Source organism: Perna viridis, chromosome 4 (assembly GCF_037379345.1).
Source record: "Perna viridis isolate PV_CMFRI_1.1 ecotype Kerala chromosome 4, ASM3737934v1, whole genome shotgun sequence".
NCBI classification, from domain to species: Eukaryota; Metazoa; Mollusca; class Bivalvia; order Mytilida; family Mytilidae; genus Perna; species Perna viridis.
The window spans coordinates 20,233,988-20,259,091 of NC_142448.1; the positions used below are offsets into that span (position 1 = coordinate 20,233,988).

A 25,104-nucleotide genomic window follows, 5' to 3' on the forward strand; every position below is an offset into this window, starting at 1 on the left:
CTTTTAAGATGGCTAAATAACATGTTCTCCTATAAAATCTGATTTGCACTTATGTTTAATCAAATACAAAGATTTAATTTAATTATAAATTATAATTAAATCTTTTCAGACCGAAAATATCCATGTGTAGGACAACTTTTAGCCTTGAAGGGAACTGATGGATCTGTTATATGGGAGACACGAGTAAAGTTAGAGGTTATATTCATAAACTGTGAAGATTTTGATGTAAATTTAGACGGCCAAAATGACTGTATTGTTACAGGAAGAATGAGTACACTGCAGGCTGTTGATTCAAAGACAGGTTTGCTATTTTTCATTTCCTTCAAAATCAGATAGTGTTTACCCAGTAGTTAAATCCCTTACCCACTGCAGTACTTTCAGTTTATAAAATAGTATGATTTTGTCTTTGTTTATGTGGGACGGAGCTATTTATACTCAAATTATGCTTTTGTTTATGTTGCACCACCATGTTGTTGATGTCTTTACCAAATTGGATAATTGAGACTTACTATAACACCCACTCTCTGCCTGTGTTTTAAGTTAAAACAATTACTTCTGCATTACATACACCTGTTTGAACAGAAACAATTTTGACCCATTCATGTTTCAGAGCCTTTACATATACTGGATGTTGTTGACACTCCGTCCCTATAAATCTATGTTTAAGTTGATAACAATTATTTTTGGTTTTTGGTCAAGTAAACTAAACAATAGCAACACAAGCAAACACATTAATACACCATACTTGTATACAACAGAAAACTTAACTAGATAATATTGTAACAGATTGACCAATTTTATGAGGGAGTGGAGACATTGAGACATAATTTTGGCCTTAAGATATTGTAAAATACAAGAAATGATGATAAAAATATCATTCACCACATCACCCAGAGTTTCTAGAAGGGATTATACACTGCAGGTTTCTGCTATCAACTTATTGGTAGAGCACATTCAGAATTTTTATTGTCCACTAATGTTGTATATTGCAGTAATTTTATTATGACTTAGTCTATATCTTTGATTATGGAGTATATCTTCATTGAAATCACGTGATCAAGCTTTGCAAGACAAAAGATTCTGTATAAGCAACATTTTTACAAAATATATTTCTTGCAATTTTCATGTACATATGCATTCTTGGAAAAAAATAGATAAAAAATTACTAATTCAAAGTGGTTTTTACATTTTTAGCTCACTTGGCATCTGTCGTCGTCTGTTGTCTTTAACAATTTCTTCGAACATCTTCTCCTCTGAAACTACTGAATGGATTTGAATGAAACTTAAGATGATTGTTTCTTAAAGTATCCTGCACAAAAGGATTGTTTGGATTTTTGATCTGTTAAAAAACATGTCCATCGTTACTAAAGATAGAACATAGGGGTCAGACAGCAGATTTTTGCATATATCTCCAAAAGTGTTAAGTTTAACCAAACTTAGATAGATTAAAAGTATTCAGCATGATGAGATCTATCTGTGTTCAAATTTTTGTGAAAATCTGTTGACCTGTATTGGAGTTATTGCCCTTTTTGTTTTTTGTTTTTTTGCTATTTTTGATGTTATTACTTTCAAAAATCTTTTTCTCAGAAGCTTATTTACAGAATTCGATGAAAGTTGGTATTTTTTTTTTTAGGGTATCCTAAACAAAATGACCATTTGGATTTTTGATCTATGAAAAATCATGGCCGCCATTACTAAAAATAGAATATAGGGGTCAGACAGCAAATTTTTGCATATATCTGCAAAACCATTAGTTAATTCAAATTTTGACATAGGTAAAAGTATTCAGCATGATGAGATCTATCTGTGGTAAAATTTTGGTGAAAATCTAATGACCCATGTTGGAGTTATTACCCTTTTTGGATGTTTTTTTTTCTGTTTTTGATGTTATTACCTTCAAAAATCTTCTCCTCAGAAACTTTTGTACAGAAATGAAAGTCATTATTTTGTTTTTTAGGGTATCCTAAACAAAACGAAATTTGGATTTTTGATCTATGAAAAAACATGGCTGCTGTTACTAAAAATAGAACATATAGGTCAGAGTATTTTTTGCACATATCTCCAAAACGGTTAGGTTTAGCCAATATCTTTCAGTTGCTGAAACGATTCTTACTATAAGGCCTACCAAAGTCTGTGTGGGATCAAATATGTCAGTCAACTCAATGTAAGTTATTGCCCTTGAGAGGTGAAAAATGACTTTTTTTTACAGTTTTCAGTCAATATCTTGAAAACTATGATAGATAGAATGACATTTTCAATTGCTGAAATGAGTCTTATTATAAAGCCTACAAAAGTCTTCAGGGATCAAAATTGTCAGACAACTCTATGTAAGAGTTATTGTCCTTGAAAGGTAAGGAATTATGTTTTTAGCAGTTTTCAGCCAATATCTTGAGAACTGTAATAGATAGAATGAAACTTTCGATTGATGAAATGATCCTTATGATAAGTCCTACTGGCTATAATTTGATGAGATCTTGCAATCTTAGCTAACACTTAAGATAAGCCAGCTGTAAAGCTTATTGTTGCCCTTCATTATCCTTGCCTCTCACTGATTTGGGTGCGATACCAGAAATCTGGCTGCAAACCATAGTGGTGCATCAGTTTGGAAAAATATCAGTTCCTTGCATGGTAAAGAACCCTGCTGTTGTATTCCACGAGAGTTGGAGCCTTGGATTCACTATAGGAGGCTAAATTACCAAACCCTAACCTCCTCTCCCTATTCCCATTGGCAATCAAAATTTGTCAGCCTTATTTTGCTCGTGTTCCATCCACGGGGAAAATCCAATCCAATCAATCAACCATTCTTCCTCTCAGTTTCTACAATTCTGTAATGCAATTACTATTCAATGAAATAATCTATACCAACAAAATGTTTGTTTTAGTTCTATGACTATGACAACATTAGGTGTGAAAAAATAAAGTATTAATTTCTAGAATTTAGAGTACAAGTGTATGTGTGTACAGAGGTTTGAGATGAAAACTTTATTAAAATGTTTTGTCTTTAAAAGTTTTATTTACCATGGAATTAAAATGGAATTACATAAATTGAAGAAATTAAAAAGTAAAATCAATATGATTTTATTAAATCTTTCTTGTTTTTTCTTAAACTAGTTGATTTGACCAAGGAAATACATGTATACCAAAAATTATGTATAGACATTACAGTACAAAACATGTATATTTTCAGGAAATATATTATGGCTTGGCAATGACAAATTTGTAAAACCTACTTGGAACATCTACCAAGCTTTAGCTTTACCAGACTTTGATAAAGATGGGGTACCAGAAGTACTGCTCACCAATGGCGGAGATCCCTCAAAAGAGCCAAGTGTATGTAAATAAATAAACTGACGGAACTCAAGTCCTGAAATTTATGAAAGGGGGCACTTTAACCCACAATAAACCCTACAATGCTGAAGGAAATAAGTTTAAAAGTAGTTAAGGTTGAAGTATTTTATTATGGGTCAATGACCTTTTTAAACCTCTACTGGACAAGTCCAAAGTATTTTATGTCCATTTTCATCCAAGTGTCTGTATTTGTTCCTCTATCAAATGTTTGGTTTCCAAGTAAAGAATTGCTCGAAGCAAACTCTCCAAAGTCAAATACTTAATTGAGGACCATAATCATATGCTAGTTAAGTTCTATTATGATGTGCATTGTATTTTCCATTATAAGGTTACCAAAAACATTATCAGTTAGTCTCTTCTTTACGTCTAAAATTCTGTATGCAGGGCTGTCTTTGATCACTTGATCACCCTTGTAATAGTTTACATGAAAGCATGTGTTAAAATATTAGGGCTCAACTGTGCTGTGAATAGATGAATTGTTTACATGGGTATGTAGTATATGTTTAGAATATAAAAAACCTAATACAGTATGCCAAATGTTACTAACAAGTAGAGTTAAACATATTTATTCTATCTAAACTTACTGAAAGAAATATGCATGATGGGAATCTAATAGAGCTTTGAAGTTAACACTTTACAATTTATAATTCTTAGTCATATATCTTCATCCCTAAAGATTTTAATACTTCACTGTAATGTTGTAAGATTTTGTTCTGCCCTCTTTTACTATTATTTTTATAAAAACATGTTTTACATATGATTTATCATATCACAGGATCACAATAGAAAGTCAGGAAGGCTGATTGTACTTTCTGGGAGAACTGGAGAAAACATTGGTTCACGTTTCTTACCAGCTCCACACAAGAAAGAAATCTACATGTCACCAGTCATGTATAAAACAAAAGATGGGTCTCAGTATATATTGTTTGGTTCCGGTGGTGAAACTGTGCCAGGTATTATAATTACTTTGGATAATGGCTGTCAATTTACATTTTATTACAAAAAGACTCTTCCAGGTCAGATTATATTAGAACCTCATGGTATCACTTAATATGCATCTTAATGGTGTAATTTTATGCTAAATTATAATTTTTACCACCAATCCATATAAAATCACATACTGCCAATGGAAGGGGTGATTCTTGGTGCAAAATAACCCATCAAACAAATGGTGTTTTTTCCGACACAGTCAGTATAGTTTCGCTTTTTACCCTTTGACCTTAAAGACGCTCTTCCATGGGAACGCAAGTCACCTGATCAGAATTCTGTTTCCTGATTGGCCAAATACTGATAACTTAGTGGGGTTTGAAAAAGGAAATTGTAATTGCGTGCCATGCGTTATTTCCTGATGAAAATTAAAAGTAAAAAGAACAAATTTTACTTCGTCGGCTATCTTTTTTTTAAGATAGTACTTGTTTTATTTAGGCTTGCCATATTATTTCATAACTATAGCCCTTTCCCTGTAGATCTGTATTATTGAGAAAACCACACAATTAATACCCACTTAAATCAACCGAATCAAGAATGATAACTCTTGCAAAGTGCTTATTTCATGCAAGATATATGTAAATATGATTTTTATTTCAAAAGTGCAAGGACGGTAAGACTAAGACTGGTTATGTGATTTATAACTATTTCTTAATAACAATTTTGTGGGTTTTTAAAATGCATACATCACTTCTTTTATGATTCTTATGAAAACTGCTTCTTGTGTGAATGTGGACTGTTGGTGTATCTAATGGGTCAGATTGACTGCTGCATGGAAAATTTATTTTTATATCCGTTGTTTTTGTATTTTCAAGATAATGAGAGTTGGCAGGAAAATTGAATGCCTATATAACAGCATATATCTCAAATTATTTTAAAGATTGTTTCAAATGTTGTTAACATTGTATTTAACATCCTAAAATATCAAGGAACTAAAATTTAACAACAGTATTTTTGTTTTGACAAAATCATTTTATTCAAACATAAAACATTTACCATTTCATGTGAAGTTGGTGTGGCTGTTAGTGTTGATTTTATTTTAGTGAAATAACTTAGTAAGTGCATGGATTTTTTTTAGTGTACTTCAAGGATTCATACAACTAAATGAAAGTTGAAATTGATACTTATGAAATTGTATTACAATTATGTACAATCATTCCTACAACTAAAGGAATGTTGGAGTTGATTGTTTGGGTTATGGCTTTTCATGGTCCAAAGTGCCCAAATTTAAATTACCCTGGTTTAACTGATTTAAAGAGGACGCTTACCCTAATGGTGCACCTGGTCCATGCTCCCAGTTTTTAGTGGAGTCTTGAGTTGCTCATTTACTGTTGTTACTTTGTATGTATGATTTTAGTTACTTTATGTTCTTTGTTGTGTTTGTCTGTTTTCCATGTCTGGTCTTTGTCCCTGGATTACATTTTTTTTTTGATTGCCGCTATAACCTTGGTTCCCTTGATTACTCTTAAACAGAATTGAATCTTAAGGGTTCTTTGATGTGCTCACTAAGTCAAACCATCTATTTAGATTTAAGATTTTGTACCCATTTCAAGTAAGTTCTAAGGTCCTATGTGATAGCTTGTTTGATTTCAACAATATCCATTCTATGCAGGAGTTCTTCAATATACTGAATTTAACTTTGTAGTCAGATATTGGATATTGGACCATAGTAAGTAAATGTCTAATTTCATTTTTCCTTTATGTTCTTTGGCAACTTTCATTCTGTGTTAGACACCTGTACGGTGTCAAACATTTCATAATTCAAAGTTGAGTTATATCAAGGTTAAATGTTGTATGCTCTTTGGTCGTACTAATCAGAGTTGTACTGTACCACATGGAGTCAGCATTGTATACTGTACTCCCTGGAGTCAGAGTTGTACTGTGCCCCATGGAATCAGAGTTATGCTTTGCCCCAATGGAGTCAGAGTTGTACTGTGCCCCAATGGAGTCAGAGTTGTACTGTGCCCCAATGGAGTCAGAGTTGTACTGTGCCCCAGTGGAGTCAGAGTTGTACTGTGCCCTGTGGAGTCAGAGTTGTACTTTATTCCATGGAGTCAGTGTAGTATACGTGCCTCATGTAGTCAGACTTGTACTGTGACCGTGTGGAGTCAAGAGTTGTACTGTGACCTGTGAAGTCAGAGTTGTACAGTGCCAAGTGGAGTTTTACTGTGCCCCGCGTAGTCAGTATTGTGCCTCATGGAGTCAGTGTCATATACTGTGCCCCGATGGAGTCAAGAGTTGTACTGTGCCCCAGTGGAGTCAGAGTTGTACTGTGCCCAGTGGAGTCAGAGTTGTATTGTGCCCCAATGGAGTCAGAGTTGTACTGTGCCCCAGTGGAGTCAGAGTTGTACTGTGCTCTGTGGAGTCAGAGTTGTATCAAGGTTAAATGTTGTATGCTCTTTGGTCGTACTAATCAGAGTTGTACTGTACCACATGGAGTCAGCATTGTATACTGTACTCCCTGGAGTCAGAGTTGTACTGTGCCCCATGGAGTTTGTGTTGTATACTGTCCCCTGTGGAGTATTTTATGCACCTGATTACAGAGTACAAGTATTCTGTATACGCAGTATTTAAATTCACAACATTTTTGTGGAAGTGTATGTCAATTCATATGCTAACTTGAATTATTTCTTATATTTTTACAGGAAATTTGTATGTGATCTCAGTACCAGATTTGTATAATTATGTAACTAATGCACCTATGAATACTGTTATACCTCAAGTGCCTGGCAAGTATGGGGACTGGCAGCATTTGATGAAGGATGGCGTCACTGGTTTGATTACAGTATTAAGGTATCTCAATGTCATGTATGAAGGCTTGTTTGAGGCACTTCTGTTGCACAAATTTGAACTTGTATCTCTTTTCCAAATATAAAATGCACTTGATTGAAAAAATTATATTGAAAGTCAATCTTTTGATAGAAGTATAATCATGGTTCAAAATGGTATCAGACTTTCAGGGACTTATGATGATAAGTTATAGAATACTTTATTAAATGTACATATACCTTATAAGGGTTTATAAGCAGGAAGTAACTTCACTGTAATCATTAAACAGTGTGCAATATACATAAGATATATGAGCTGGCCAACATAAACCTCATCTTTCCAATTTTAATGATTGTTATAAAAAGGTACAAATATAAGGCAAGAACTCTTAATCAAGGTTGTGTAGAAAAATTTTCTAAGAGAGGCAATGTTAAAATATAATTTTTATAATAATTTTTTTTTATTAGTCAAGAGGATAAATTTAAAATCTTTATATTTATTGTAGTCAAGAAGGAAGTGCTGCTCATCTTTTATTACATATATGATAATATATACTGTTCTTGATTCAGTTTTTGTCACAATGTGTTATTTACATTGTATATAATGTTTTGTTGCTGACACACGTTCACAAATTACTTGTAATTGATTATATGGAAAGGACCCTTGCATTGTTTTCTGACGGTATTGGACTTGAAAATATCGAAGAAAGGGGTTATGATGTATCATATTTTATAATTTCCAGTTAATATTTTACTATCAGTTTCAGTTACACTAAAAAATTACATGTAAAAACAGTTTTTAATTGAAAATGATTTTTTCTTTAAATGATTTTTAATAATTACATTCATGCTTACCGAACGCTGTGAAAATAGACATTGGTCTTTGACTGATTAATTAGTCATTGGCTTCAATTGGTTTCACTCAATTAATTTTTGTATTTCATTCTAATAAATATGTTATTTTTGGTATGATATCTGTTACTGTATTTTAGAAATAGGATAACAGTTATCGAGTTTGTTTAACAATACTTTAACAAAAAAGTAAATGGAAATTATTCTTATGTTTTAATACCCGCAATCAACAAGTGGGCTGTAAATTGGAATCATCTTGCCTGTCTGTCTGTATTTTTTTGTCCTAATTATCTCTGGTTTCTAATGGATGGATTGATTTCAAATATGGTGTGTGGCATTATTAAGATGGGGCATTTGTGGTAAGTGATTTTATCAACTTCCTGTATAAGTGGGGATATATGTAGCATGACAATGCATGTAACTTCATATTTCACAAGATATGAGTAATTGTAGTGCTTTAATTGTGTTTTTATTTTGTTTATTAGAGGTGTGAAGAAAGGTTACATGACTCCACCAGTTATTGTAGATGTTGATAAAGATGGAACTGAAGATATAATGGTATCAGCTTATGATGGCAAACTTATTTTATTGGATGGGAAAGATTTATCCAAAAAATGGAGTATTGACTTCCCAAATATGGAATCCTATACGTAAGTGCCTGCAGTTAGGCAATAATAATAAAACATATATAACCCATATTTAACTTTTGATTATTTCTTACAAAATTTTCATGATGTCTGAGAAAGATGCTAAGTGTAAAAAATATGATAGACCTATATCAAGGAAACTATTTTTATCATGGCTAAGTGTTTTTAAAAGCTGTTGTGGATGACATTTTAATTACAGATCTCCAGCACCTGGATACTTTAATGATGATGATACCCTAGACTTCATGGTTCATTGGAGTTATGGTACATGGCCTATGTATACCTATACACAGGTATTCTTAAATAATGATGATACACTTAACTTCACTGTTCATTAAAGTTATGGTACATGGCCAAATATGCGTCTTTCAAGAAATCCAGCCTACCTAAAAGTTGTGCTGATCTCATTCATTTTCCTATTGAAAAATAAAATAAAATCCCTTTGGTTCATTTATCCTTTCAGTTGTTTTTTAAGGGGTAAGACAATGATAAATCCTAGATATATTTACATTTGATTGACTTGTAAAAGTCAACAGACTTCCCTATTATATGTACCGTTGTCATACAATATTTTGACCCCACACGAAATATTGACCCCGGTGTTCAAGTATCATAGCAAAATATTGACACCCCTTATAATAATTTGACCCCAACCCAAACCCCCCTGTATGATATATTAACCCCTGTGATATTTTGACCCCCCTACTGCTAGTTCAATTAAACAAGGGGGTAAAAATATCACAATAGGGGGTTAAAAATTTCACAGCAATTTAACCTCATTTCTGCTATAAATTAACCCCTTGTTATGATACTTTAACCCCCCTGCTGCAATAAATTAACCCCTTGTTATGATATTTTAACCTTTCTAAGGAGGTTAAAATATCATAAGGGCAATTATGGTAAAATAACCCTGGGGGTCAATATTTAATATGATATATGGACCCCAGGTTTAAAATATCATATGTATTGTTTTAAGACCAGACAAAGTCAAATAATGTGTTTATGACTACCCACCGTAACCCCAGGATTTTTTTAATGAAATATTAAAAGTGTTTTTGAATATACATACACTGTGAAAAACAGTCTTAACAGGCCACTGCAGTTACCTTTTAAGGAAATGTAACTAGTTTTTGGAATATATTATTTTGTATAAAGAACTTTGGTTGGATTTACGCAGAATAAACTGTGTTATGTGTGAATGAAATCAAAGTTCTTTTACAAGATAATATATTCAGATTTAAGTTACATTCCTTACAATTTAATAATTTGGCAAAAACTATGATGAATTTATATTCCAATACACACATATTTTTCAGACAGGAGTATTTCATTAGTAAAAATAATTAGATTAAAAGGGGTGTGGTTTAGAGTTCATTACCTTGTTTATTGATCAGCTGATAAGAAAATCTTGTATCCAGGATAAAATAAAAATGACTGCATATTAATTTATAATTAAATAAAGTACATGATGCCCTATATTATAAGTTAGGAAAATGTAAACCAAGCTATTTTGACTCTCATAAACCATTATCCTTTATGATGGAAGGCAGACATGTACATATAAATAGAAAAATGAAACACACACATTTTCACACACACTCTCATCCAAAATATGTGTAATAATGAATGAATTTAGAAAAATCTAAAATAGATTGTAAAACAAATTTACACAAATACATGTATGTGTTTTTGCCTGGTCAGTTTACCATAACACTTTATAATGCAGCAATAATTTAAAAAAAAAAGAAAAAAGATCATAGCAACACCCTGGCAGTTGCAAAACAATGTAATCTTTGTAATATCGTAGAGAAAAGTTATATTTTGTCTTGACTGCATATCTTTTGTAAATAAATGGTCTGTGCATTTTGACAGCTCATAAATAATGGTGGCAGTACATTAATGTACACGTAGATTAACATACATTTTGTATAATACTTTAGATGACTATAATTTCAGAACTTCATAGTTGATGGAAGAGATGGGTCTATTTTATTGACAATGAATAGCACATTTTATCAGATGGCTTCTGATCTTACACTTCATACTAATCAGCCACAAAGAGATCTGTTTATCTTTAAAGTCAAGGGAAGGAACTCTCACATTACCGTTGGGAAGGATGGGAAATATTCAGGTCTTAATAGGACTAAAGAGGTAATTCTACGTTGATGTATTTAATAAAATACTAACATAATTTCTAGGTAATAAACTTTAATATTATACAATCTGTGCCATCATTGTCTGAAAAACAGGCTTTAAGACCAAGGTAATAAAAAAACATGTCTCATACACTGCCTATGAAAAGTTATATTTCAGATATCTAGATCTATTTGAGAATTATTCTGTTTCTGACAAAAAGATTGTAGACATTGAATTTTCATAATGTCATCAATATATATCTTCTGTACTGTTTCTCTATTCTAATATTGAATATAACTAGCCTTTATCTTCAACTGATTGTTTATCTGTCTAATACAGGTTCAACCAGAAAAAAACATACCATTTCATTAAAAAAAAAATGTAAATCAATAGAGAATATGTTTTGCATTCTCTAAATAGTTTATTTATATTTCTATTAATAAGATTAATGTTAGAAACAAGGCTTTATCATAGACTATGCCCCATATTTATTACAGTCTGATGGTGGTGTGGTGAGTGAAAGTCATGGCCCACTTGGTAATCCACATAAGGTAACTATAACTTAAGTGTTCTGCTCTGAGACAACTAGTAGGATGGATTGTAACCAAACATGGCATGGATGCTTGTTAGAATATCCTTAACAATCTGTGTGTGCCGATTCTTGAACTCTTAAAAACATTACCACCATTACTACTAAAAATTGAGGATTTGTGGAAATGAATGGGTTTTGCCAAATCTTCTGAGAGTAAAATTGATTAGCATGGTGTGTCGGACATATGCTGAAATTTGATTATGAGAGATATACTTTTTTGTATGAAAACCATGTAGATAACTAAGATGCTCTCAATTGATTAAATGATTCTTGTGACAATAGTACAGTAAGGTCAAGAGTCCAGCTTTAGAGAGCTGAAAAAACTATTTTTGACCAGGTGAGAGATTCAGGCTCTAGAGCCTCTAGTTTCTATGTATGGTATATCTAAAAATAAAATCAAAATAAAAAAAGAGGAACATTGGAAATGTAATTATAAGAATTGAATGTTCTATTTTTTATGTTTCATTAGTGTATATATTAAAGTGTTGACAGGTTGCACATTCTATAAATGCTTTTACAAGCAGATGAAACATCAAAAATGAAACATTCAATTCTTAAGGAAAGATCACTGCCCATTTGTTAACAAACAGTTCCCCCTTTTCCACTGTTCCTGCACCAAGCCAAAGGCTTTGATCTTTTCCGCTTCTTTTACTCAGAGTTTCCTTGAAATCTGTATGTATTGTAATATTGTGTCACAGTATTTGTAATGGAAGTCATTAAGTAAATGTTACTTGAACCAAAAATTTTGTTTATTTTTTCATATCATTTGATTTTTTTGGATTAAATTTACTGTTGTTTACTTGTAGAAAATGAAACGGCACATAGTAAATGGTACAGATGTAGAATACTCACCTTCAAACAGCAGTAAGATTTGGTTGATGAAATTATCTTTACTAATTTTGAAATATATTTTTGTTCAACATGTTCATGTATGGAGCTTGGATAAGCTTCAAATTTTATATAGCAATAATAGACTTGTGTTAGAATTTTAAGAAAAACTAAATTTTAATAACCCTGAAGTCAAAAATTAAAAGCACACCTATGAAATAAATATCAAATAAGTGTTTGTTGGTTAAAGAAATAACAACAAATACAAATTGATAAGGATTGTTATATTTGTAATAATAATGGAAATGAAAAATGAAAAACTATTAAGGCTTTGAAAATTAAGTATAGAGTTAATACAGGAAGGAGAAAAAAATCTGGTTGGTTGATTGTATAATGTGTGATAACAGTCCTTCCATTTTTATTGTTATTAAGGTCATTATAACTTTTCAAAATAATATACAATACAATTACTACCCTTGTTGTCATGTGTCCAGGTGGTTTGTTGATCAGAGAAACTCTTGGGTCACACCTCCAAAAATCTGCTAATTTGTTTATTACTGTGAAAGTACTTTAATTTGTGGATACCAATTTTTTGCGGATCAAGGAAGATACATAAATTCGTGGATTCTTGAATTTGTGGTTTTGAAGTTTTCAGTAAACACTTTGATGGAAATCTCCTTTTCGTTTTTAACTTAAGTTCATTGTCTGGCTCACCAACAAAAACCACGAAAATTTGTACCCCACTATCAGTAGTACTTTCACAGTACATGAAATATTTTTGCAAAGTTTATAAATAACTTGTCATTTTTAAATCACATATTGTATGGCATACATGTGAGACTCAGATTGGTGTCCACTTTCACAAAGTTGTCTGATTTCACAAATAGACCCGATCATATTGTTATGTCAATTCATGTCTTGGAAATTGCAAAACATCTGATTTCCTACTATGACACGGTCACTTTCACAAATATGTTGAATTCAATCGCACAAGCATGTCTCATTTCCAAATAACCAACAAAACTTATTATTTCTTTTTTATAAATTTAATGGAGGTTAGAGAGATGATATTTCCTTGATATCTTTACCATGTATATGTGTGACCAGTATGATACATGGTTCATATTCATCAATGTGTTCTAAGGGTGTAAACCAACAATCATAAACAAACTATTTTAAATAGATAAAAAACATTTGCAAAATATTTAACTTTGTTTGTTTATTGGTTGGTTCATGGCCTTAGAAAACATCTTAGGACTGGTTGCTATAGCTAAAATATTTTGCATTCTGTTTTTGCTACAGTGCAGGTACAACTAATGAACTGTAAATCCATGATAACTTTGTCTTAAAATAATGAATAAATGAAAAGGAGAACACAATTACAACACTGGTTCTTGTAGAATACACTCTCTCTGATAAACTAAAACCTACATCTGAGAAACTAATGAAGGAATGTTCTGACTGTGAATCTGCTAAATTTAGTGAACATGACTCACCTGTCTGTTGGAACATACATTGTTTATTTGCAGCATATTCATTACAACAATGAAGTCTACATTTTTGGGAACATTAGTTTGTGATTATGTGACATATTTATTTTTGGACTCATTTGTGAAATCAGTCATGCTTTTGGAACCGGACAGGTTTGTGAAATCGGTCTTAATTGTAGAACTAGACACATTTGTGAGTTCTACATATAGATTGGTGAATATTGTCCTCAGCAGACATCATAGTGCACAAGCTTGTGGGTGCAATATTACTGATAGAAATGAATATATCAGACATCTTTATGTACTATGTAGATACGACTCACTCTTTTACAAATTTATTTAATATTGAACTAGTTTTAAATCAAAACATCATATATGTTCAAAATACATCTCTTTTTCTAATTTCCCCCTTCCAGCCATTAATTTCAAGTTTATACTGTTAATGGACATAAATCACATCTATTTTAGAATATCAATCTGGAAGTTCCAACTACACAAATAAAATGCATATTTAAATCATAGGAGACCAATATTTGATACTTAAAAAAAAAGCAATATTATCAGTCAGTTTGTGTATGCTTTAGTTCTTTTCTCAAAATGCTTTTACAGCTTCTATGCATTTTACAAAGATATATTACGTTTGTTTTATCAGGCTTTTCTGTTGAAATTAACAAGCAGTTATTTTTACCTGATATATGTACAATTTCTTTGCAGTTAGCGATATTTACGAAGATTATAGTAGTCAACATTTTCTTTGTACTGATGATATTGACATAAAAAATGAGGTTTTACTGTTTGATAGAACTACTATGGATAGCCCTGTTGTATTGATGGAAACTGGTATCATTAAATACGATTACAGTAAGTTATCTAGTAGGGTGATAAGAGCTTTTCAAGTGTCATTATGTCTAAGAATCAGGCAGTGTGTGAAGCATGGTATGAAAAATGCACCATTTGAAAAGTTTATATTGATTTTTTGCACCATTAGAATCATTAAGAAAATAGAAAAGATTTTCCATTTCATTTTTGGTTAATTTAGTTTCAATTTCATTAAAATGCACTGAAAATAAACATTTCATGGGCAGATAACTCTGTCAAAAACTTCTTTTTTCTAACATTCTATTTAAACATTTCTTTGCATATCCAGTGTTGCAGATATCAAATAATGGTATTTTCAAATACAGAAAAGATCCTTGAGTAAAATTATAGTGTCAGATTGGTGGGCTCTTAACATGAATGTTTCTGATTTTTCCCATTTTGCCATTTCAACATACGTGTATGTCATTCACGGTGAGGTACTAATTTCAACTGAACACCCTAAAAAGTGATCTAGAATTTTACATGCCATACTGTTATTTTGTAATAAGGCAAAAAAAAATGGAAGCAATTTAATTTGCCTTTCATTCTCTTCCTACTAAAAGAGAGGGCATATGGCAGCATCCCATGTTGATGTGCCATCCCATACATGTAGATAAAACTATGCCATATCTATCACAGGAAAGAAACCAAGGCTAAGCGCAAATAAACATATAATTTTATGAAGAAATGTAAGAAGTTTTTTTACTTATCGACAGAGATGTACATCATACATGAACACATCAATTACAGCCTGCCTAAACGAAACTCCACATAATTCTGAAAAACTGTTTAAGACCTTTTTGACCAATAAAATATGGACAATGAAAGATTTATCCACTCAAATATATATTATTTTTGGTTTAGGTTGACATTTTCATCCAAGTGGGGTTGTTGTTGCTTTGACATATTCACCATATCCATTTTCATTATATGTAAACCTAATTATATTTATAAACATGCACATATATTTATAATAGTTATTTTGGATAAAACTTAATTATTAATTGAAAATGACTTACCTACATTGTACACAAAAGATGGTGTATATGTGTTTTTTACAGGCACACAGGACCTAGAGAACCCATCAAAAAACAAATCTATGTGTATAGTGGTAAGGCCTGATGACAGAACTACAGGTAAGCAGGTGCTTGCTAAGTCTGGTCATATTCACCAGGTCAAATCTATTATGTATCTCAAGTGGGTGTCGTACAATGTGACAGTGACAGTAGATGATACTATATGTTATTTGGGATCTTCACAAGGGATATGGTCTCAGCAACGACAGGAAATATGAGACCATATCCCTTTGAATATCCCAAATAACAAATTCTACTGGAGTGTCTTCAAATATTTAAGGTTGGAAATGATTCTTCTGAAAGGATTCCACTCCTGCACATAGAAAATTATTTTACATGAATTTTTTGCAATTTTCATCTGAACTTGTGACAGATATCATGTGAAATTCATGTTAGTCCAGCCTTCACATGAATTTCATGTGAAGTTTAAGTGTATTTTGCATGAAGCTCATTTCACATGAATTTTAAATGCACAATGTTTGCCTTTGTATGTTTTATTGAAATCTAAGGATTCTTTGAAACGTTTTCATTTTCTGAAATGAAGGAGGACCAAATATAGTACCTGTTACACTCTCTAAATAAAATACTTAACTCAATGACCAACTCATTCAAACTATATTTAATCATCAGCTTCATTATATTATGATATTTCTTCTTTTTGAACAGCCGCTGTAGGTGATGTTGATGGAGATGGTGTATTAGACATTGTATCTCTCATACCTATGGTAGGACAGAAAATTGACAGTAGATATAGCTATGTTGAAACATTATATGATACATATATAAAGAAAACTAGCATAGGGCCAGCAATAAAAGACCCAAGTCGTAGAACACAAGCAAAAGTCACGACATCTGTTGACAAGACTCCAAGTGATAAAGCAATAGCTGATGTGTCAGTTCTTCCCAAAGATAAACAATCATGGACAGAGTATCAGGGAGGTAAAGGAAATGGTTATTATTAAGACATTTAAATACCTCTGTTTGGTTTCTCAAAAAGTCATAAGTGTGAAATTGATTGGAAGTTATGACATCATGATAGAAAAAAGCTCTGTGATGTGATTACTGGTATTGTAATTATTACAACTCTTACAACTTTATGTGAAATTGACTACAGGTCTTTTTTCTACAATATTTACATGATTTTTTTATGCAAGTCAATAATGAAAGTGTGCATAGATCTCAGGATAAAATTTTCTATTTAGGACATTCAAATACATTGGTTAGCTTTGAAATTATGAAAATAATATCTTTTTTAAAACGTATTCTCATTTTAAAACTTCTTTGTGTATAAAATTGCTATAACTAGATTCAATATGGCGTAATACTTTGACATTTTTGTCTTACAATGTTATAATTCTCAGTAACTGAGAAAATACTTTGGTCTTAAGACCTATGTTATTGGTGATAATATGGAATCTTAACATCCAAGAATACTCTTATGAGTCTTGCATGGATATAAAATTTGTATTTTATTTCTGTTTATGTTGTTTTCCTGATGACAATGTGTGACTAAGATGGTTATAAGTAGGAAGAGTTTTTAGTAGTTGTTTTTATTTTAGATTATCTGTTCTTTGTTATAAGCTATTGTAAATCATGACAAATATTTGTTTGTCTTTTATTTTTCATGTAATGAAGCTGCAGAATTTTTTTCAACTGTTTGATATTTTTTTTCAAGGTAAATTTATGTATCATTTTATTGGATAACAACAATAATGTATCTAAATCATGAAAAGATTTTGAAGTTAAATACAAATTTTTTAAATTATACATGATTCAAGTTCAATATTAATTACACCCCATACTTCGAAAGAGGGAGGTATATAGCAACCATGGTTTCTATCCGTCCATACCTTTTTGTTTTTTATTGTAGCCAATTGATATTTTGACAGAAGCTTGATATAGGCATATTCATATCATGGGATTTAATTTCAGACTGTATTGACATGAAGTTTTTGTTTGACAACTTTGTTTATATTTTAATCTTGTGATTTCTGGGTAACAGTAGGTATTTTTAAGTTAGATTTGCTAAGTTTTTTTTGTCACATGTTTCAGTGAATGTAGGGCGGAAAAGAATTTGGCCATTCAGATTTCTTCTCTTTCATAGTTTTAGTTTCTTTAATGAAACATGATAAAATTTTGACTTATACAAGCTTTTATTGTCAAGGAATTTGTGCAAGGAAGACGCATTCCGTTATAACCCTCACTTGCAAAATTGTGTGTTTTTCATTGTGAAACATGTATGTGGTTTCAGTACTTCTGTATGACATGTCTATTTTATATACCACCAATTTTATAACACCCTCCCCCCCCCCCAAACGAAGTTTGGTATATAGGTTTCACCCTGTTTGTCTGAATTATTTTCTTAGCAGCTTGCAGCATTGTTATGAAGCTTTGTTGGAAGTAATATAACCACATGGAGATGTACATACTGTCTGGAATTTGTGTTTAGCCAAAAAATGTAGAAATGGCAGCTGTTGAACTTTAATAAGAGTTTTTCAGCAAAACTTGGTCTCTTGCGTTGTATGCAACTCCTCCTAAATTACTCGCAGGATTGTTATGAAACTTGATGGGTTGTTAGATAACCATATTGGGATGTGCATACTTTCTGGAAATAATGTTCAGGCAAAAATTTGAGAAGGCTACTTGAACTAAGGATTTTCAGCAAAACTTGGTCTGATGTGTTGTCCGCAACTCCTCCGTAAAGACTTGCAGAATTATAATGAAACTCAATGGCGTGTTAGATTACCATATTGGGATGTGCATAATGTCAGGAATTTTTGTTTTGGCAAAAATTGTAGGAATAATGGCAGTGTTCTCCCTAAGATTTACAGATAGCATCCTGGTAACCCCTAAATTTTTAGAATAGCATCTTGCATCTAAAAATTATAACATTACATTTGTATTGGACCTTATGAGAAGTTCTTTTCAGACAGCATCCTGATAAAAAAAATGTAGCATCAGGGCATTCTTATGCTTTATGGTCTTGGGGAGATCACTGGATAGCTGTTGGGCTAAGGGCATTTTTCAGAAAAATTTGGTTTCATGTATTGTCTGCAACTCTTCCCCAACAACTTGCAGCATTGTTATGAAACTTTATGGGGTGTTTATTTGGGATGTGCATACTGTCAGGAATTAATGTTAAAAGTGAATTTGCAGTCATATTCTGTCATTGTGTTGTCAACAACAACAAAAATGATACTGACTGTGGTTTGGAGTTGGGTGTTTTAGAAATTGCTGTATCAAAAGTGCTGTTTATCCCCTATAAAAATTGTGTCCATTGTAAACTTTGGATATTAGTTCCTGGGGCAATGTCTATTTATACCATACTGTATAAGCCAGTTATTACATGTATATAGTACAGGAGCTTCAAGGTTCTAAGGTTTATGACCAAGGACATTGATAAAGAAATGTCTAGATCTGAATCAATTGGACAAAATATTAATTTTTTTAGCAAGTGAAAACATTCAGATATCATGTTTATCATTTTTTTTTATCACTATGAAAGTATTTATCCAGATTTAATTTGTATTTATTTTAATTTTTGTGAAATTCTGAATAGTTTATATAAGCTAACTTGGTGTTTTAGCCATGCCCCTTAATTATGGAACTACTTCAATGGGATATTCCAATACACTTAAAGCATGTGTGTAAATTACAAATGGCGCAATTAATTGACAATTGACAGGATTGATCCACGTTAAAAAATATGGATTTCATACTAGAAAAACAATACATTGTGATTTTATAATTGTTTTCTGGTGTTTTTGAATTAAATGTAAGAATTTTTTCCAATTGTTGGTTAGATTATGGAATTTGAATGACTATGGGTTGGTTTGCGGTACAATATAAACTGCTTTGTGGTTTATTCAGCATAAACCAACCCAAGTCATTTATATCCCATAATCTTACCAACAATAGAAAATATTCCTTAAATAGGCAGAAATATTGTCAGGTGTTTAAAATTACTGAAATGCATAAACATGACTAGGCATAAACATGCTGTCATTGCTAATGGGTTTAGTATCATTTGTTTTACAAAAGTATGGATAATATTCAGTCTCAATATTTTCATATCGACACTCTCAATAGACTGATTTGACAACAGAAGCAAGATATCATTTTTATTGTCATATTACAGTGAAATGGATTTTTAAGTCATATAAGTAACAGATAACTGTTACGGACTACATTGGTATAGAACTATAATGAATCTGTTGTTCACCTTGTATACATTATGCATAATATGTTCCTCATGATACAATCATTAGTATAGGATTAGTTATTGTTACAGAGCATACAATGCTCATGTTCATGGGATCAAGTTTGCCTTTGATTTAATGACAATTACCTGTTGCATTTCCTTAGTTAACTGGACAATTGACAAGGAAATTTTAACTTATTATCATTCAAAGGCATTTAAATCTTTGTATGGATGAAAGTTAAAATCTCCCCAATTGTCCAGTAAGCTACCTGAGGCCATTCATCAGGTGATTGTGTCATTTCATGCAGGATAGACCAACTCTATCCCCTGAACATCATCATTTTATGTGCTATAAAATATTTTGTACGACATCTGCTGTGTTGTGTTTCGTGCTATATATAAGCAGTTTTTAGTATATTCACATCACACATGTATTGGGTTCATTATTTATACTTGTATATTTTCATCTTAAAAAATTTTTATGGTCTACATTTTTTTATTGTTTGTTATGTTTTTGTAGCTATGTTTCTAACAGCTTTACGAGTCAATCAAATTAGAAGTCCCATGTAATATGAAACTGTGATAGCTTTTTGGAATATTAATATGTTGTACACTAACATTTTACTAATTTTTTACTGTGATTTTTGTAATCTTGTACAAGTGTTTTTTTCGTCATTGTAACACTCAGCCAACGAAGTTGGAATCAGGTGTACGTAAATTATCAGTCAATGCAGTCATTTGTCGATCATAAAAAATGTTAAAGGTCTGCTTTTAAAGCTTTTTACCAATGAAATAGTGATACATTGTTGTTAAGTTAACATTAGAAGTTTCTGTGTAGTTTCTAAACTATATATCATGGAGATGTGAAAGAAGTACATGTAAGTAGTGCACTGTGTGTCAAAAACAATACATTTTTGTGTATAGTTAAACGCAGACTGTTATATGTTGTACTGTTTTGCATTTAGACTAATATTTGATATGAAAAAAAAAATAATATACTTGTTTCCTGCTACCCTACCTATCCTAAACATTTTATGGCTGTTTTGGCTCAAGCATTTGTTAATGTCTAGATTGTTTCCCTATTAACTCAATAGTTCAGTCAACCTTAGCAAAATTAAGCCCTTAGTATAAACAAATTGCAACTGAAGATATTAAAGTTTAAGCTATAATATTATGACCAAAATAAGCACAGAAAAAAGTACTAAATCTAATGTCCAGAAACCTCAAAATAAGCATTTCGATTACCATTGTAAAGGGAAGATAACTCTGTTAAAATGACTGAAATAACAATAAAATTGGAAGCTAAATCATAATAATGCTTTATCTGATGAATAAAATGTGACTATAGTAGATATTGTAGCATTGATTAGAGGATCATCAAGAACTTAAAAGAGTTTTCATAGCTTTTACCTAATAACAACTTAGATATAGAAACTGTGACCATTTTCTGAGATAAAGGAGTTAAAGAATTCCAATTTTAATGAAAATGATGAAGTAAATACTGTACTTTTTGCAGTTAAAATATTCTATTAACAAAGGCAAAACTGTTGATAAATAGCTTGCAGAAATAAACAATACAAATTAAAAAAAATATAAATTCAAAATGATGGAAGTGCCTGTAAAAAAGCATTTTCTGTTACTAAAAATTTCCCAAAAATTTGAATATACCTATCCTTATTCAAAATGTTACATATCTTGTGCAGCATAATATGGTAAACAGCCAATATTGAAAAAAAATCATCAAAGTATCTTACTTTAGTTTACATGAAATTGATAAAAAATAAAAGGAAAACTAACGTGTCAAAAACATATTTTTACAAAATTATCTCCTCTTTCCAATGTTAATTTCTTTAGGAAGTAAATAAGATTTTGTTAGACTTTTTTCTGTGATTATTTGGGTCATATTTAAATCAAAACATATTCTGTTCCAATTTGTTTAAGTTTAAAATTTATTTTGACTGTCCTACAATGTAAAATGTTTTGAAAATTTAATAACATCCTTACATGTACCTTCCTACCCTATTTTTTTCTTGCTGGTACCAGAAAACAAGACTATTATTTTTTTGGTCTAAGCACAACAGATTTGTAAAAAACATATTTTTTATATAGAAATGCTCAATAGGTAAAATATGCAAAAGTGGAGTTGTTACAAAAGAAATATGCTGACACTCACTTGCTACTGAACTGTATGATTTTGGTGCATAATGTTTTTTTTTTTTCAAGAACTAATGTAAATACATTCCACTTATTTCTTTTACATTCAGATATCTACTTAAAGATTGATTAAAATAAAACCAACTCCAGTTGTTATGTAGTTCTTAATCTATATATAGTACTAATAAAATGACAGTACTTTTGTTTTAGTAAACTACAACATATGTTAAACCTTGAAGAGTTGGGGCAAGTATGAGCACTCAACTTGAACCAGATTTATCTCTGGACTTAAATTGGAATTACATTTTGATAAAGCATATCATACAGACTCAGAATGAATTTAATCTTAGAACTTAAGATTTTGCTTTGGACGTACATGTTTTTAAATATGAAAAATCTAAAAAACATATAGCAAGATGCATCATATCTTAAAATATGCCCAGGAATTCATTACTTTCAATTCAAGGGGCAATGACCAATTGTTATCATTATTACTTGAAAAAGTTATTTATTCATTGTTTAAGTGTTTGATAATCCAAATCTGAAGTTAAACTATGGTTTTATCTGATGAAAAAAAGGCGTTGATAGAAGTTTGATCCTTTTTACATAATACAAAACTGATTCATTTACGGAATTAATAATTGGAGTCATTTATTTCAAATAAATTGAAAACTTTTATTCAAATCATGCTCAGCTAAGTAATCTTAACTGAATTTTTTTATTAATAAATTACATCTGATGCAACTACAAAATAAGGCTACTAGTTCAATGCCAGGATCATAAAGAGTTCAAGTGGTCCATATAATTCTTGCCAATATACAAAAGTCCAGCACCAGATGCAAGTCCCAATAGTCCTCTGAATACAGGCACATCAGGAATGACATTTTTGGCGCAAGCCCATAATAGCAGTGATCCAAAGTTAAACATACATGTACCAAAAACTGTGTACATGATTCTGTCCTTTTGATGTAGTGATTTAAGATGCTTCTGATTATACATATAAAGACCGAGTCCTATGTGTGCATTAAACCAGATGGAGTTTGCTAATACAATATCTCTTTTTCCAATGGCGCTGAAATAAGAAAAGAAAGTTATATAAGAATTGCACATGTATTTCTAAAAGGGTAAAGTTTAACTTACACACAAATTGATAATATACATGTATATAGTTGACAGTCTGCTTCATCTCACTTCTAAGATAGAATCCCTTAACTGATCTCTGCAACTTTTAAATGGGTTGATGACCGATTACTGACTGATTGCTGACAGATTCAATCCTGCATACTGCATACTTTTAAACATGTATATTCATAATAAAGAATACAGCAGAAAGATGCCCACCCCAACAAAATAAAATACTAACATTATACGTGTAGTATGTTCCCTTTGTACTTATACTTCTGAGAACTACCCCTTAGGTATAAAATGAGATATTTTTTAAAAGCCAAAATATATTTTTTAAATAACCATTCTGTACTTTTTTTAATAAGCTTCTTTGTTTCATTTAAGATTATTCTTATCATATTTTCCAAAATCTTTTAAATACAACACTCCAGATAAAGAATACTGTATGTTCACATTAAAGGTCTGAATTGGTCCAGTTGAAATCACCAAAATTGAATCAAGTCTTCCTTTGAGGTATTGCACCTTGTGGTACACTTATTAAGTGTTTTTCTCTTACCATTTTCAGTCCCCTCATTCTTAAATGGTTGAAGTCATGACCCAAAAATCAATCATAGCCTTCCTTTTGTAGTATACCAATTTTTGGAAGCACTTATACTAAAGTTATTGTCCAGGCATATGGAAAATGCTTGTTTTTGGCTCCTTTGCAGTCCCTCATTTCTAAATGGTTCAAGTTACAAGCCCAGCCTTCAGTCCTTTTGTATTGTACCACTTTGTGGCACAATTAATCTATTTACTTTACCTCGTAATTGTCCATAAATCAGGGAAATGCTTCTTTCTGACCCTCTTTTGGACTCCTTATTTTTGTAAGCAGTAAAAGTCATAACCCAAAAATCAAGCCTCCGTGTGGTACAATTTTATAATGATCTAATCTTATAGTTATCCTCCAGAAATAAAATGTAAAAATGGACATAGCTTTTATAATATAAAACTATCACATTTCCCTCCTCCCTAATTCTATAACATGAAAATAACATAAGCATTTTTTGTTTATATTTCATCTTTACATTGGATATTGTTAAAATCTCGCATTTGGACAATAAACCAAAAAATGAAAATATCTGATAAAAACATTTAAGATAAACTCACATGTAAAATGTGCTTTATGTTATTGAACTACGTGCATCTCCTCCCTTCCTTCAACCCTTCTCTCTTTTTGTGTTGTGCTAGAACTCTAACAAATAGGCTTCTGGAACAGGGTTATGTTGCTACAAGATTGAAGTCATCACAGAAGTTTTATGGTCGTCCTCATCATGAACTCGTGGATCGTTATGGTGTATCCATCAGCACCATGAAAACTGATTTATTCAACTGGTCATGGTTTTCCTTTCCTCGTTTGTCTACCCCGGACTTGACTTTTTATGAGCAACTCAGCGGGTGTTACTAGAAAAGCAGAGGACGCTTACCCTACCGGTGCATCTGGTCCATGCTCCCAGTTTTTAGTGGAGTCAGAGTTGCTCATTTACTTTTGTTACTTTGTATGTATGATTTTAGTTACTTTATGTTCTTTGTTGTGTACATGTATGTCTGTTTTCCATGTCTGGTCTTTGTCCCTGGATTACATTCTTTTGATTACCGCTATAACCTTGGTTCCCTTGATTACTCTATACTATAGTATAGAGTAGTAAGATAGTTTGAAGGGTACCTACTTTGAAAACTCTCTAGGATTCATTATATTCAAGGAGAATATTTCATAGCTAACTGCACCAGCAATGGGTAAGTACTTGAAGGCAATTTCTTCTTTTGACAAGGACACCGTCTTGTCCTCTGACTTCTCCATGATGGCAAGTACGTGAAGCGCATAATTGACTCAGATGGAACTTATCTTGCAAAATTTAATATGTGAATAAAGAGATATCAGATGAATGACATAGGAATTTTTCATGTCGAATATTTTACAAATGATTTGTATTGAATGACTGTGTGTTAAATGGTTGATGACATTGCTCAAAACACGAAGGTTGATAAAAAAACATTCCCATCGT

General features: G+C 31.5%; 2 protein-coding genes across 2 annotated transcripts in view; one reads left to right on the forward strand and one right to left on the reverse strand.

Annotated features, from left to right (window-relative positions):
- Nucleotides 1-22,089, forward strand: part of LOC148619249 (uncharacterized) — a 32,924-nt gene extending 10,835 nt beyond the window's left edge. Inside the window, exons 4-15 of the mRNA XM_088578931.1 lie at nucleotides 110-301; nucleotides 3,188-3,330; nucleotides 4,124-4,301; nucleotides 6,981-7,128; nucleotides 8,441-8,605; nucleotides 8,802-8,895; nucleotides 10,559-10,753; nucleotides 11,236-11,289; nucleotides 12,137-12,194; nucleotides 14,363-14,509; nucleotides 15,568-15,642; nucleotides 16,249-22,089. Coding sequence (XP_088435057.1) covers nucleotides 110-301; nucleotides 3,188-3,330; nucleotides 4,124-4,301; nucleotides 6,981-7,128; nucleotides 8,441-8,605; nucleotides 8,802-8,895; nucleotides 10,559-10,753; nucleotides 11,236-11,289; nucleotides 12,137-12,194; nucleotides 14,363-14,509; nucleotides 15,568-15,642; nucleotides 16,249-16,544 — 1,745 coding nt within the window. The 3' untranslated portion in view covers nucleotides 16,545-22,089. The remainder of the gene's footprint in view (nucleotides 1-109; nucleotides 302-3,187; nucleotides 3,331-4,123; nucleotides 4,302-6,980; nucleotides 7,129-8,440; nucleotides 8,606-8,801; nucleotides 8,896-10,558; nucleotides 10,754-11,235; nucleotides 11,290-12,136; nucleotides 12,195-14,362; nucleotides 14,510-15,567; nucleotides 15,643-16,248) is intronic.
- Nucleotides 22,090-22,610: 521 nt separating this feature from the next.
- LOC148619250 (uncharacterized) lies at nucleotides 22,611-25,088 on the reverse strand. The gene is made up of 2 exons (XM_088578933.1): nucleotides 24,769-25,088; nucleotides 22,611-23,009 (listed from the first exon to the last, which is right to left on the reverse strand). Exons 1-2 carry the CDS (start codon nucleotides 24,897-24,899, stop codon nucleotides 22,715-22,717), a joined length of 426 nt encoding a protein of 141 aa, XP_088435059.1. The 5' UTR covers nucleotides 24,900-25,088; the 3' UTR covers nucleotides 22,611-22,714.
- Between the last annotated feature and the right edge of the window lie 16 nt (nucleotides 25,089-25,104).